General features: G+C 37.7%; 1 protein-coding gene, 1 long non-coding RNA gene and 1 other non-coding gene across 6 annotated transcripts; 2 read left to right on the top strand and 1 right to left on the bottom strand.

The window, feature by feature from the left end:
• The first annotated feature begins 860 nt into the window (after positions 1-860).
• Positions 861-931, top strand: TRNAC-GCA (transfer RNA cysteine (anticodon GCA)). The gene has a single exon. It is a non-coding gene; the product is annotated as a tRNA-Cys (tRNA).
• Positions 932-3,173: 2,242 nt separating this feature from the next.
• Positions 3,174-9,148, top strand: LOC146540836 (uncharacterized). The gene is made up of 7 exons (XM_085189002.1): positions 3,174-3,398; positions 5,829-5,860; positions 5,957-6,818; positions 6,908-6,964; positions 7,040-7,786; positions 7,923-8,164; positions 8,295-9,148. The coding sequence occupies exons 1-7, from the start codon at positions 3,383-3,385 to the stop codon at positions 8,418-8,420; spliced, it is 2,082 nt and encodes a 693-aa protein (XP_085045128.1). The 5' UTR covers positions 3,174-3,382; the 3' UTR covers positions 8,421-9,148.
• Positions 9,149-10,095: 947 nt separating this feature from the next.
• On the bottom strand, positions 10,096-12,448 carry LOC146540835 (uncharacterized). Of its 4 annotated transcripts, none has more exons than XR_014878198.1 (6): positions 12,218-12,448; positions 11,630-11,839; positions 11,164-11,286; positions 10,646-10,790; positions 10,397-10,478; positions 10,096-10,213 (listed from the first exon to the last, which is right to left on the bottom strand). It is a non-coding gene; the product is annotated as an uncharacterized LOC146540835 (long non-coding RNA). The 4 variants fall into 4 exon arrangements; XR_014878183.1 differs by having other exon boundaries at positions 11,618-11,839; positions 12,218-12,446; XR_014878190.1 differs by having other exon boundaries at positions 11,646-11,839; positions 12,218-12,446.
• Between the last annotated feature and the right edge of the window lie 730 nt (positions 12,449-13,178).

Here is a 13,178-nt window from a genome sequence, read left to right as displayed (position 1 = left end):
GACACAGACCTATTAATACTTTCAGCAAATATTTTACAGAAAAGAACTATTATCCTATCCTATATCTTATAAAACAAAGTCGCTTTTCGTGTCTGTCTGTTGTTTCTAACTCTTCTTCTTCTAAACCACCCAACGGATTTTGATGTGGTTTTCACCATTAGGTCGAGTATTTTTCGTAGAAGGTTTAAATATAGTTTATTATTTGTACATTCTTATGTAAATTAACATAAATACGATAAATATGTATAAAGTCCTACCCGTTGAGACACTTTCGCGCATGCGCTGCTTTAATGGTAAGTACTACATGAAAATAATGTACTGGAGTATTGTTCCTCTTAATAAGATCTACAAAAAAGTCTGCGACGGCATATTCGTATCTTTTAAGAATAACGTGTAGTGGTCATTTTTCTGTCTAAAAATAATAATTTCAATATATTTTTTATTGTGAGGGATATTTTTCCATAATGGTATTAATCCTTATCCTTTAAAATACTTTATTAATTTTCTAGGTTAAGCGAAGATAAAATTTGCTTTTTACAATATTTCGAAATTGCGAATAGTTTTAGAGAAAAACGCATTTAATTTTTGACACATCTCGCCGTTGACACATCAACTGTATGCTACTCAGGTTTCACTTATTCCTTACTCTCAGTATATAAATAAGTATATTAGTTACGTTGGCCATTTAACGTAGATCAAAACTGTCTTTTACTGTTTTTCATCTTAATAAGTACTTTAGAAGTTGTTACAATATCAAAAAATCCTTGCTGCGAAACGGCTCGCCACTCGCCATGCGTCCCTGCGCAGCTCGCGACGTTTTGCTTATACAAGCGCGTCCGCCGCGTCCGCCTGCCTTACATGCATCGGTGGTTCAGTGGTAGAATGCTCGCCTGCAACGCGGGCGGCCCGGGTTCGATTCCCGGCCGATGCATTCTATTTAATTTTCCTCACAGGCAGCCACGTAGTGCTTGCTTTTCACCAGAGACAGAATACCCTCTTCAGCATTAACCACAAGCTCGAAAAAAAACCCGCCTGCCTCTATAGCAACGAAGATTTAGATGCGTTTGCACGTATTGGACAATTGGAGTTGAATGTATTATTTCAGCGCGATATATTTTTTGTAGTAGTTATTAGTAGGTAGGCTTTTGTTTATAATTTCTTCCGTTTAAAAATAGTCATTTAAATATATTTTAATAAGTACTTGAAAAGATTGGTAGCACAGATTTAAAATTACGGTACCTACTAAAAAATCCTTGCTGTGTAAAACAATTGGAAAATCCTTATTGAAACTACGAAAATGCGGGTTGCATTAGGGCTTAATTAATTTTCACATTATCTTAAGTGCTTTGCAAACATACATTATATGAATAATCCAGTAGTAAAAGCGGGCGAAGCCGCAAGAGGGACGCTAGTTAAAAGAATAAAAAAAAAAAATGATTTCGTCATGGCCCAGTGGTACAAGGTTGTCACTGTAACGTGACGGTTGTGGGTCTGATCCCACTCAAAGGAATGAATTATTAACATAGCATAACATAGCTTTACGCTTAATCCCTAGTGGGGTAGTCAGAGAGAACGGAGCGCGAAACGCTATGGTCTCTACATACGTCTTTAGCCTCGTCCAGTGTCATCAACCTCTTCATACATGCCCTCCGGAGGTCCTCATGCTTTTTACGTTTACATTACCTTCCTGCAGTATCTTTGATACTGTGTTTTCGAAGGTCAACGGAGGTCTCCCCCTACCTCTCTAACCGTTCACTTTTCCATCATAGATCTTTTTTGCCATTCTTTCATCACTAATTCGCTCGACGTGCCCAAATCAGCTGAGCTCGTTCTTCTTCATTTTCACCGTGACATCCTCGCATGTATCTGCCATTCTGCGTATCTCTTCATTGCGGATTCGATCAGCTAAGCTGACTCCGCATGTCCTATGAAGAGATTTCCATGTCCCATTCACGCTAACATTGCATTCCGTCCTCTCTTCATTTATTTCGAATACCAGAACTTTTGCCTTACTCGCATTCCGGCTTAGACCATTATTTTCACACCCATCTTTCAGAGTGGTGACCAATGCATGCAACTCGCATTCTGATGATGCAATGAGCACTGCATCATCTGCGTAAAGCAGACAATTCACATTTAAGTCACCTACTTTCACTCTCTCTTTCACCATATCATTTTGTTTCACTCCTTGGAGACAGCTATCCAAATACAAATTGAACAACCAAGCTGACATGGCGCAACCTTGTTTAACACCCTATTGGATATCAAACCAAGGCGATATGCCAGCTCCTACACGCAGGCTGAGTGATCTATGTAAAGAGACCTTACAGCCTGCAACAAGGGTCCGTTCACATTGTGCTGGGGTAGTATCTCCCATAATTTCTCTCTTACAACTCTGTCAAACGCTTTTTCCAAGTCCACAAAAGCGCAGAAAACTTTTTAGTTAACAGCCAAAAATATTTCCGTGATCATACGGAGGGAAAAGATCTGATCTATACACAACAGCCTTTCGGATCTCTCTTGCGTTCTTCTCGCTAGAATTTTAGCATAAACTTTACTACCTAATCTAATCAAATTGATAGCCCTATGGCTATTTGGCGCAGGCACATTCTATCTGTAAACCTCTGCCTTTATACAAAGACATGATGACTACACCTCGCCAATCGTCTGGGACCTCCTCTGATTTCCAGCATAAATTGCATAAAAACCAGAACAAGTTCAAGACGCGGGGCCCACCATATTTGAACATCTCGGCAGTATCTCTATCCGCTCCCGCTGACTTACCACATTTCAGGCTTTGTATTGCCATATATGTACTTTGTATGGCATATCAATTTCTTTTATACTGATTTCGCCATCAACTACATTAAGACTCAACATTTCGCTGTTACTTGAGACTGTCATCGTCATCACATTGATACCTCTCCTTATAAAATTCCGCCCATCGCTGCAAAACGAATATGAATACATACGGTAACGTACATATAAAACTATACGGTATAGTACAGAACAGGACTTTCGATATGTAAAGTCCTTAGTTTATTAATATCTTTGTTGTGGTACTAGACAGGGTAACGGGAATATAAAAATACATCACTATGCTTTTACTGTCAGCCAGTCTGTACCGTACACGGTACAGCACTAGCGGCAGTAGGCAATGAAGTCGTAATGTATCTGTGCAACTGTAACAATTTCAACCCATCAATATCGTACAGCGTACAGTTTTCTTGATATTTCCATTCCAACATGCAATAACATTAGCGTTAACATGAAAATTGTGTAGCGGTACTAGCGGTTATCAATGATTACATATGCTGGATGTACTACTGACTGACTAGCCCCACTAAATATAATTTACAATTACGTGAAAATAAACGAAAAGATGGATGTCGATACAGGTAAGATTTATCTGTGTTTGCTAACCTATAATATGTATATTATCGTTACTAATTGGTCTTGTGCAATACTACTATGAATTAATGACAAATCATTAAGCTATAATAAGAAACTTATCAATGAAAATGATATATTTCTTAATTTAAGGGCAAAGTATTGATTTTCTGCTTTGTTGTTGATCAATGAGGATTTCTACAAAATAAACACAATTGAGTATGATAATGATATAATTATTCCCAGTTTTGAAAATGGTGTTTAAATATACCCACAATTATCGTAAGCCATGGGTGCATGTTGCAGCGAAACAGTGTTTACTTAGAAATAGTGCTCTCAAGATTATGGGAGAAGATTTTCTGATTTTTCAGAAAGATAACATAGACCATTACAACATCATCCCTCAGCAAGTTTGGATTTCAGAAAGATCACTCCACAATAGTGCAAATACACCGAGTTTACGTTTACGCTGCTTTGAAATTAAATTATACTTCTTTAATGTTCAGCAGGCTTTGACCAAGTTTGACATAAGGGGCTCCTGTACAAAATAAAAGATAAATTTCCACATTTGCTCTTTCTAATCAAGAAACCTTACCTCAAAGACAGGCTTTTTCAAGTAAAGCAGAGAGATGCCCGATCTACACTTAGACAACTAAAAGCCGGTGTTTCTCTGGGTTCGGTACTTGGCCCTGTACTTTACAATATATTTACATCAGACTTACCAACAGATGAAGATGTAACCCTGGTGACATATACCGATAATGTAGCTTACCTCACTAGTGATGGTCTCCCATGAGCGGCCAGCAACAAGCTTCAACGCCTACTTGATGACACTCATAGATAGAAAAGAAAGTGGCGCAACCGGGCAAGTGTTCTAAAATCGAAACACATTATTTTTATGTGGGGTACTGTATTATGGTGATGTTACTGAGACAAGACCTTATATTCAACTCCTTTATTGTATATTTAATTTCGTTATTTATAAGCTACAAAACAATAGTGAAACATAATTTCACAATTGCATTTGTAGAGAATAAATTCAGGGCGCTGATTTAGCGTGTTTATAAAGAATATAATAAGTACATTACATTAGTACTACATTTACTTTGAGAAGAGAAAACTGCCCTTCTGTCAATTTTGAAAATGATACACTGCCGGAATGTAATCATGTAAAATACCCAGGTTTTAACTTGGATAGAAGGCTCACCTATCACATTAGTAGGAAATGTGATGAAACCAACCAAAAATTCCAAAGTCTATACTGGTTTATGGGTAGAAACACTGTCCTAGTTGTTGACAACAAGCTGCTGATTTAGAACTATATACTAAAACCTATCTGGACCTACGGAATTCCCCTATGGAGAACTGCTAGCAAAAAAAAAAATGTTTGGGGTTAAAAATAAATTGTGTTTTAGGAAAATTAAGATGTGCCAATTTCGGCCAATTGTGGCACACAAGGTCAAACATCTGACTAAACTCAACAGGTTGTGAGCTTCATTCAAATATTTAATATTTTCATTTCTTCATCCTGGAGTCCAAAGCAAAGCATGCATTGAGTTCCACCACTCAACCCAATGCCTCCAGAACTTGGTAGAAAATAGGGAATGGACATATCTGAATGGGAAGGGAGTGTCTTAATACTAGGTACCCAGTTTCCCTCTGCCTGACCTGCTATGTGCGGTATACAGTGTGAAGCTAAATATATATATATATATATATATAAAAATAAATAAAAATGATTATATATAATCATTTTTATTTATTTTTATTAAATGATATATATTTTTAATTTTTAATTTTAATTTATTTTTCTATAACATTCTTAAAAGTGCTTAAGGCTATGTCTGCTGTTGTGTGTATATTTTATTTAATTGCCAAGTTAGTCAATTACTAAATTTGTCACCGGTGATTTTAATTAAATTACCTGTTTTTCTCTGGTTAAAACTGGCTTATGATAATTAACGGAAATACAAAACCCATAAAATAGAAAATAAGAGTTATGTAACAAAAAATTTAGCTACTAAGTTACCTATATAATTAAATAGATAAAATATTTGAAAAATCTTTCATTTCTTACTTATTATTAACTACGGCCGGTCACTAAAGCCCGATAAGTCGAGGTGTAATGGCTTAGCTCAATAGACTTAACTAGTTTATACTGCTTTTTGTCATTTATAATTTTGTGATTCATTAGAGAAGATATTCACAAAATTTAAACTTAAAGTGGTTATCTATAAGCTTATTATTATACATATTCTTCATAGTTATTACTATTTTGTCTGTACCAACAACTGGCACTTACAAATAATATTCAAGTGCGAATATATGTAAGAAACACTATGATGGTTAGATATATTTTCCCTCAGTGAGCTCTGTTCATAGCATTTTAAACATCTCAAATTTTCAAATGATTATAATTTATTTTTATTTTTCAACAGATGGGCGGCGCTCTAGGTCACGCAGCAGATCTGTGAGTACAATGTCACAATCACATTTCACTTTTAGTTCATATATATCTGTAGTGTACAAATTTTAATATATATTTTTTGTGTACATATTACTATAGGTAGCGTCCGATTCAAAGATGTCACACGACGGTTCGGCACGCTCGAAGTCAGGTTCGCGGTCCCCTTCCCGCTCGCGCTCTCGGTCACGCAGCGGGTCGCAGCCGTCGTCACGGTCGCGCTCCGGCTCGCCCAAGTCCGCGCGCTCGCGGAGTGGCTCACGCTCCAGAAGTGGATCTCCGAAGTCTCCTCGCTCAAGGAGCGGGTCGGCCAAATCCGCGAGGTCAAGGAGTGGGTCCCGCAAGTCAAGGTCGAGGTCAAGGAGCGGATCTCATAAGTCCGGATCAAGATCTCGTAGCGGGTCCCATAAATCTAGGTCGAGGTCTCGGAGTGGGTCCCGCAAGTCCAGGTCTAGGTCTCGGAGTGGGTCCCAAAAGTCTAGGTCGAGGTCTCGGAGTGGGTCAGCTGCCAAGTCGCGCTCTCGCAGCGGATCGCCCGCGAAATCGCGGTCCCGGAGCGGTTCACGAGGCAAATCTAGGTCGAGGAGCCGATCTAGATCGGGATCCAGAAAGTCAAGGTCCCGAAGTGGATCGGTTAGGCGTTCTAGGTCAAAAAGTGGATCTCCAGCTAAGTCAAAGTCCAAGAGTCCTATCCCACGGAAGTCAAGATCAAGGAGTGAGTCTGCGAGATCCAGGTCTCGCAGCGGGTCTCGGAGATCACGCTCTAGAAGCGGGTCTGGCGATAAATCAGTTTCGTCTAGAAAATCGAGATCGAAAAGTCGATCTCCTAAGTCAGCAGTAAATAAAGCATCCCTATCCAGATCAAGATCGCGAAGTAGGTCGCTTGTAGATAGAGATGGGAGCAGATCTCCCGAAAAAATGGATGTAAACGAAGAAGGGGGAAATAGGCCACTCTCGTCTGCAGGTTAGAATACTGTTGTATATTTTTTAATTTGTGCTTGTTATTTCTGTGTTATGTGTATTAAATTGATAAAATGTTATTGTATATTGAAGGACCTCGAGCCAGTCGTTCGCGGTCTCGATCACGTTCAGGTTCGCGAGCCAAATCTGGTAAGTCTTACTGTAGTGAAGCTTATAAACTGAAACTGAATATAAGCAATGACATTTGATTCACGAACGTTGCAGCTTCGGGGCGTGCGAGTCGCTCGCGCTCGCACTCCGGCTCGCCTGACGTGAAGCGGCGTCGCGTGGTGCGCCTGGAGTCGGATGACGAGGGGGAGGGAGTTGGAGCCGGTGAGCGAGAGGCGGCGGGGGTGGAGGCGGCGGGGGTGGAGGCGTCGACAGCGGCGGTGGACGCCGGGGACTCGTCGGACGACGAGGCAGGGTTGGGCGTCCGCTCACCAGAGGCCGGTGGCGGTCTGTCGGACTTCGAGGCCATGTTAGCGCGCAAGCGCGAGGAGCGGCGCGGGCGGCGGCGGCGGCGCGACATCGACATCATTAACGACAACGACGACCTAATCGCGGCGCTGCTGCAGCAGATGCGCGCGGCGGCGGAGGCGGACCGCGAGCTCAACCGGCGCAACCAACCCGCCGTGCGCAAGGTGTCGCTGCTGAAGCGCGCCATGTCGCAGCTCATCAAGCGCGACCTGCAGCTGGCCTTCCTGGAGCACAACGTGCTCAACGTGCTGTGCGACTGGCTTGCGCCCATGCCCAACCGCGCGCTGCCCTGCCTGCTTATTCGTGAGAGCGTGCTCAAGCTGCTGATGGACTTTCCCGCCATCGACAAGGCGCTGCTCAAGCAGTCCGGCATCGGCAAGGCCGTCATGTACCTCTACAAGCACCCTAAGGAGACCAAAGCTAACAAGGAGCGCGCCGGCCGGCTGATCTCCGAGTGGGCGCGACCAATATTCAATCTCTCCACGGATTTCAAAGGTACGTACCGTTTCAGTACGATAACAAAAACAAAATATTATAAGGTATACATACCGACATGCGTTGGTTGCAAATGTATAAAAAAATATAAATTGTGTGGCTGGCCCTTGATTACATTGTTTCGTGTTGTGCGCAGCGATGTCCCGCGAGGAGCGACAGGCGCGCGACGAAGCCATGGCGGGTTCGCGGGCACGCGACGAGGCGGGTGGGAGTGGGGCGAGGACGGGCGCGCGCGGCGAGGGTGGCGCTCGAGGCGAGGGTGAGCGCGCGCTGCGGCCGGGCGAGCCGGGCTGGGTGGCGCGCGCGCGCGTGCCCGCGCCCTCCAACAAGGACTACGTGGTGCGCCCCAAGTCCACCTGCGAAGTCGACATGTCGCGTGTAAGTACTGGGCGAGGGGAACTCTAACAAGGACGAACGAGCGAGAATCGAACCCACAACATATCTTGTTTTCAGTTGCGCTTGCGCCACGACTGGCCTAAGTTAATAAAAATAAAATGCTCATTTACAGATGAGCAAAAAGAAAATGACTCGCTATGAGAAGCAAATGAAGAAATTTCTAGACCAAAAGCGCATGAAGGGCGGAACGCGGCGCGCCGTCTCCATCTCCATCGAGGGGCGCAAGATGGCGCTCTGAGCAACGACAACACAGGGCATAGTGATAAGTGAATAACGAGCTACGACCGTGGGCTCTCTGAGAGAGAGTCTTTGGGGGGATTCTGGCGCCCGCTTAAGGATTTTTACTAACAAAATATTAAGGCTAAATATTTAAACACATGTTTACACAAAAATATCTATTTAAGATAAAATTGAGAAAGATTTAGAATTTCTTTACGAAATTGGATTTTTTATTCTAAACTTGAAAGAATTTAACCCTGGCTCGAAAAATTCTTCACGTGTACTACGCTACTAGTACGCTACTCGTTAAAATAATTCATGTGAAGATATCTTAGTAAATAACTCATTTGTTAATAATCACCTCCCCGTAAAGTACAACACGCCCAGGGCTTCGACGATGAACAACTTCGTCAGATATTGTAGAAACAAAAGGATGTTCCTTTGTAGCTTTTATCGATAATTGATTGACCCACTTGGTGTTTTGGTGCTTTTAATGCCTCACTTATTAAGGACTGATGTTAAGTACATACATAATAATATAAACCTTTTGTCAAATCGTAATGAAAACCAGTATCTTTGTTTTAATGGGTGTAACAATTATATGTACGTAATATTGTCATTATCCTGCAAAGTATTAAAATATGTGGCAGATACGTACAAGTTGAGGTGACCAGAGGCCTTCTGCACAAAACATCGTATTGTGTAATAAGTAATCAATTATATAATTAAATAAGTGACTGAAAGCAATTGTTATTTTATTTTTAGCTCCTTTATACTCAAACAAACAAAGTACCACAGAAAAGTGATTCCTAATTATTGCACGCTTTATTTTTAGATAGATTTCCGTTATCCGTATCCGTTTTAGATAGGTGTCCATCGTGGAAGCAAGGGTCGTACAAAGTAGGAAACAAGCGGGAAAGCATTCAAAAGTCAAAACGCATCGAAACGAATGAAACGAGTGAAGCAAAAAATGTAAAAATCAGCTGTCTGTCATTTAAAATATTATTGAATTTAATAGAATGAAAATAGATTTCTTGTTTTTTTTTTCAAGAAATGACATTTTCTTTATTTATACTGTAATTACTGAAGTTAAAGTATTTAGACATAAAAATAAACAAATATTTTATTTTGATAGTACTGTAATGCATTATTTATATCGACTAGAGAACTCTTTGGCGACTATATAAATTAACCATGGTTCATCAAACAATATTTTACACTTTACAGTACTGACATTTGTTACATTGCTGCCATGACATGTCCACAGATACACCAACGCGCAAGGAACATATACTAGAAGAAGCGTAACTCCCATACAAAAAATTTTGCCAATAGCTTTACACGCTTATACTACTAGCGCCGCATTTTATAGCACCAAACTTTTTCGGAAAAGCGGGAATATTCAAATTCAAAAGCATAATTACTAGTACACAGTATTAGGGTAATTTTAATTACAATTAACAATTAAATATTAATAATAAAACATCTGTCTGTACGGAAATCAAAATTACCAATTAATTTTGATTGATCATAATAAACAATCAATTGTGATTTCCGTACAAACAAAATATGTTAAATTGTTAATATTTAATTGTCAATTACAATTAAAATTACCCCAATACTGTAATAATTTTTTTTTAATTATTAAATTTAAATTAAAATGATATTGGTAAGTACAATATTAAAAGAATATAAATATGAAAAATGTTTTATTTTATATCAAACATTAATTACAAATGGCTGTTTCACATTTCTAATGATTTATTATACACTGAACTGGGAATTCTTCTCGAGGGGTCCTTCAGTTGCGGCCTGCAAATTTATATATAGTTGTATAAAGGAACAACAAGCCGTAATAACCACAGTAATGATTTGGTTAATTTAATACAAGTTTGCTTTATGAAATCGATTTTTTAAAATAAACTTATAATTTGTTCCTTTTCTAAACAAATAAAATCTTTTTTATTGGTATTTACATGTTTTAAAAATACTTACGGGAGAGAATGTGAAGTTATTGCAACAAGACATCCAACTCTTCTGGTGCTATTGTTTCTGCTGGGTTGTCAATCATAGGGGACTTTTCCGTGCCATTGAGGACATCAGCGTGCAGAGCAGAGTGATTTGGTGTTATGAAAAAAATGACACGCGAATTTAATTAAACATTGAAATATATTATCAACTAACACAACATATTTGAAATTTAGATTATTAAACATCCAATTTAAAAATACTCTAAAAACTTACTGCGGGAGTCCCCACTTCCAGGCTCAAGATTTCTGCAGCTTCTTTTTCTTCAGATTCTGAATTGTCATTGCTGGTGTCATCTTAGACATTCATTCTAATCTTTTTTTCCAATACTTTGCAGTTATGCTTTGGAATGCTGACTTAACTGTAAGTTGCAAGTAGCATAAGTATTAGTCCGTTATTATTTATTATTAACACAAGTATGATTATAATTATCATGTTCATTATTACATATACTTTTCTTAACTATCCTTTAAGTAGTCATATCAAAACTAAATTTCCAGCATATATGGTTTATATTTGAATATTAATTATTTTCAATTGGAGCAAAGAAAAACTTGGCATTAATTTACATAAATCATAAAAGAATATTTTATTAAATATTATAAATTTAAATATTTCCTAATCTTATTATTCATTTTATTTTCTTTTGGTAATTTCCCTGGGAGTTGTATCACAAATTGTACTCACATTTAAGGAATGGAATTGTAAAAATAATGTAAAACATAATAAAATACCTCTTCTCATGCTGTTGACTCTAAACCAATGTTTTTATGTTATCTTCACGTCTTGCTCTATTTCTCAAATTTTATATTTTTTTAAAAGTTAATGTCCCTTGCTTTAGAAGGAATCTCTTTCATCTGTAAAAAAAGAATTAATTTAAAATTCATATTATTGCATGTTTGTTAGTTTCTACTGATATTTTTTTTATTTTCAACTGGGCTTTAATATTATAATTATAAAAAATAAAATAAATCAGCTTCTCACTGTATCCCACATACTGTGACTGTAATGCAACGGTAGTGGGTTCTATCCCCACTCAAGGAAACAAAATATTCTGATAATTTATGCTTTTATTTCCTTGCTCTGGTGCAGCGTGGCATTTAGCTCCGCAACTCAACTCTTAATGCCTCCAGAACAAGAAAAGCAGAATGCCTAAAATATATTTACAATGGCAAAAAATAACTTTACCTGAATATATACCTCTAATAGTTAATACCTGAATAGGATGGCCCAATTATATCTGGCACAGCATATTATATGCTTAGGTTTGCCTTTCGCTTTTATAAAAACATGACATACTAATCACATAAGACTATTGGTAGTATAGGTAGTGTTTATAGTATAGTAATAGTGGGTGTAATGACTCCAAAAAAAGTCTTAGGCCAACAACATTTGACCCAAGTCTGTGCCCTGAAACATGAAATAAATTAAGGTGAAAAAAACCATAAAATATAGAACTGTGCTACTTATAGATTTCTTTCAAAAACAAATAATTCCTTTCTGAAATTACTTTTAATGACCCTAACAGCAATGTTAACTGAACACGCATATTATAACATTTACTGCTCTCTGATATTAACATTTTACATAATAGGTTTTTACTTAAATTTGGAAGTTGTGTTAGTATTGATTTAACAGCTACAAAACTTCAATCTAAACACTGGCTACCAAATGAATAACGTAATTATAATGCTTGAAGGTATACTCGCAATAAGAGTTTGATTTTTAAGTCCAAAATATATCATAAAATAATTTTCATTACTTGCTTTATAATATTTGTACACTTACTTCATAATATTTAGCTTTTCTGTTTTAAAACTATAAAAGACAATCGCCATATTGCAAGCACGTGTTTTAACAAACTCTTCAATATACTGACACGAAACCACTTAACTTAAAGTACATCTTTTCGTTAACTAAATAAAAAATATATTAATTCGTATACACACAAGAATTTTAAAAATATCAAATGAGAAGATCAGCTATTCAGCTAAATCACATGGAACAACAAGATCGACCGCCATGTTAATTAACCCAACCCAGATAACATTGTTGCCATTGACAAATATAACAAAATAAACAAAAAAGTAACATGTGGAAAATGAAATTAATATTATAAAAGTCCAATATATTGTATAATTCTTTTTGTCTAATATTCTTCAGCAGATAAATTAAATTCATTATAATTAAGCAAACATGTATTTTTAATTCCACTTTAACAAAACACTAAGTACAAAATTGCAGCATTGTAATTTGTCTATTATGTTAGAAATCTTGGTACAATATATATTTCTGTATAAAATATACAAATTATGGTTGGTACACAAAATTAAAATAGTAATGTGAAAGCAAGTTTGAATCTTGTAACATAGAAGCAGCCTGGGAGGGTCACGCCTAAACGTAACGTGGAATGAATTAATTAATAATAATAATAATTCATAATTTTAGCACCAAACACAAACACAGCCAAAGAATATCTATGTGTGCAGGCAAAACTTTTAATATGGGAGTTGATGGACCCTGCCAACGCGTATTATACTCGCCAAAGGATAATAGATCGATAGATAGGTCAATAAATAATAGTTTCCTTAATTATTGTAATAATATTTTTATTCATTAGAGCTCTTCATCTTTTACGAAGTAGACCTTAAGGAGTAATGCTGATTGATGACATTTGTTATCAACCTCGGGATCGTCGACTTGGCTGAACCATTAAGATCTTTGCCTACTCATAAATGAATAATACTTG

This window comes from Heliconius melpomene, chromosome 1 (assembly GCF_056956725.1).
Source record: "Heliconius melpomene rosina isolate 202511_hmr_F chromosome 1, ASM5695672v1, whole genome shotgun sequence".
In the NCBI taxonomy this organism is placed as follows: domain Eukaryota; kingdom Metazoa; phylum Arthropoda; class Insecta; order Lepidoptera; family Nymphalidae; genus Heliconius; species Heliconius melpomene.
This window is presented reverse-complemented; position numbering and strand designations above follow the sequence as displayed.

Bases quoted from the DNA above. Each gene is read 5' to 3' on its own strand.
- LOC146540836 (XM_085189002.1), top strand. The intron at 7,787-7,922 runs GTACGTACCGTT...TGTTGTGCGCAG, and splicing joins TCTCTCCACGGATTTCAAAG to CGATGTCCCGCGAGGAGCGA. The intron at 8,165-8,294 runs GTAAGTACTGGG...GCTCATTTACAG, and splicing joins GCGAAGTCGACATGTCGCGT to ATGAGCAAAAAGAAAATGAC.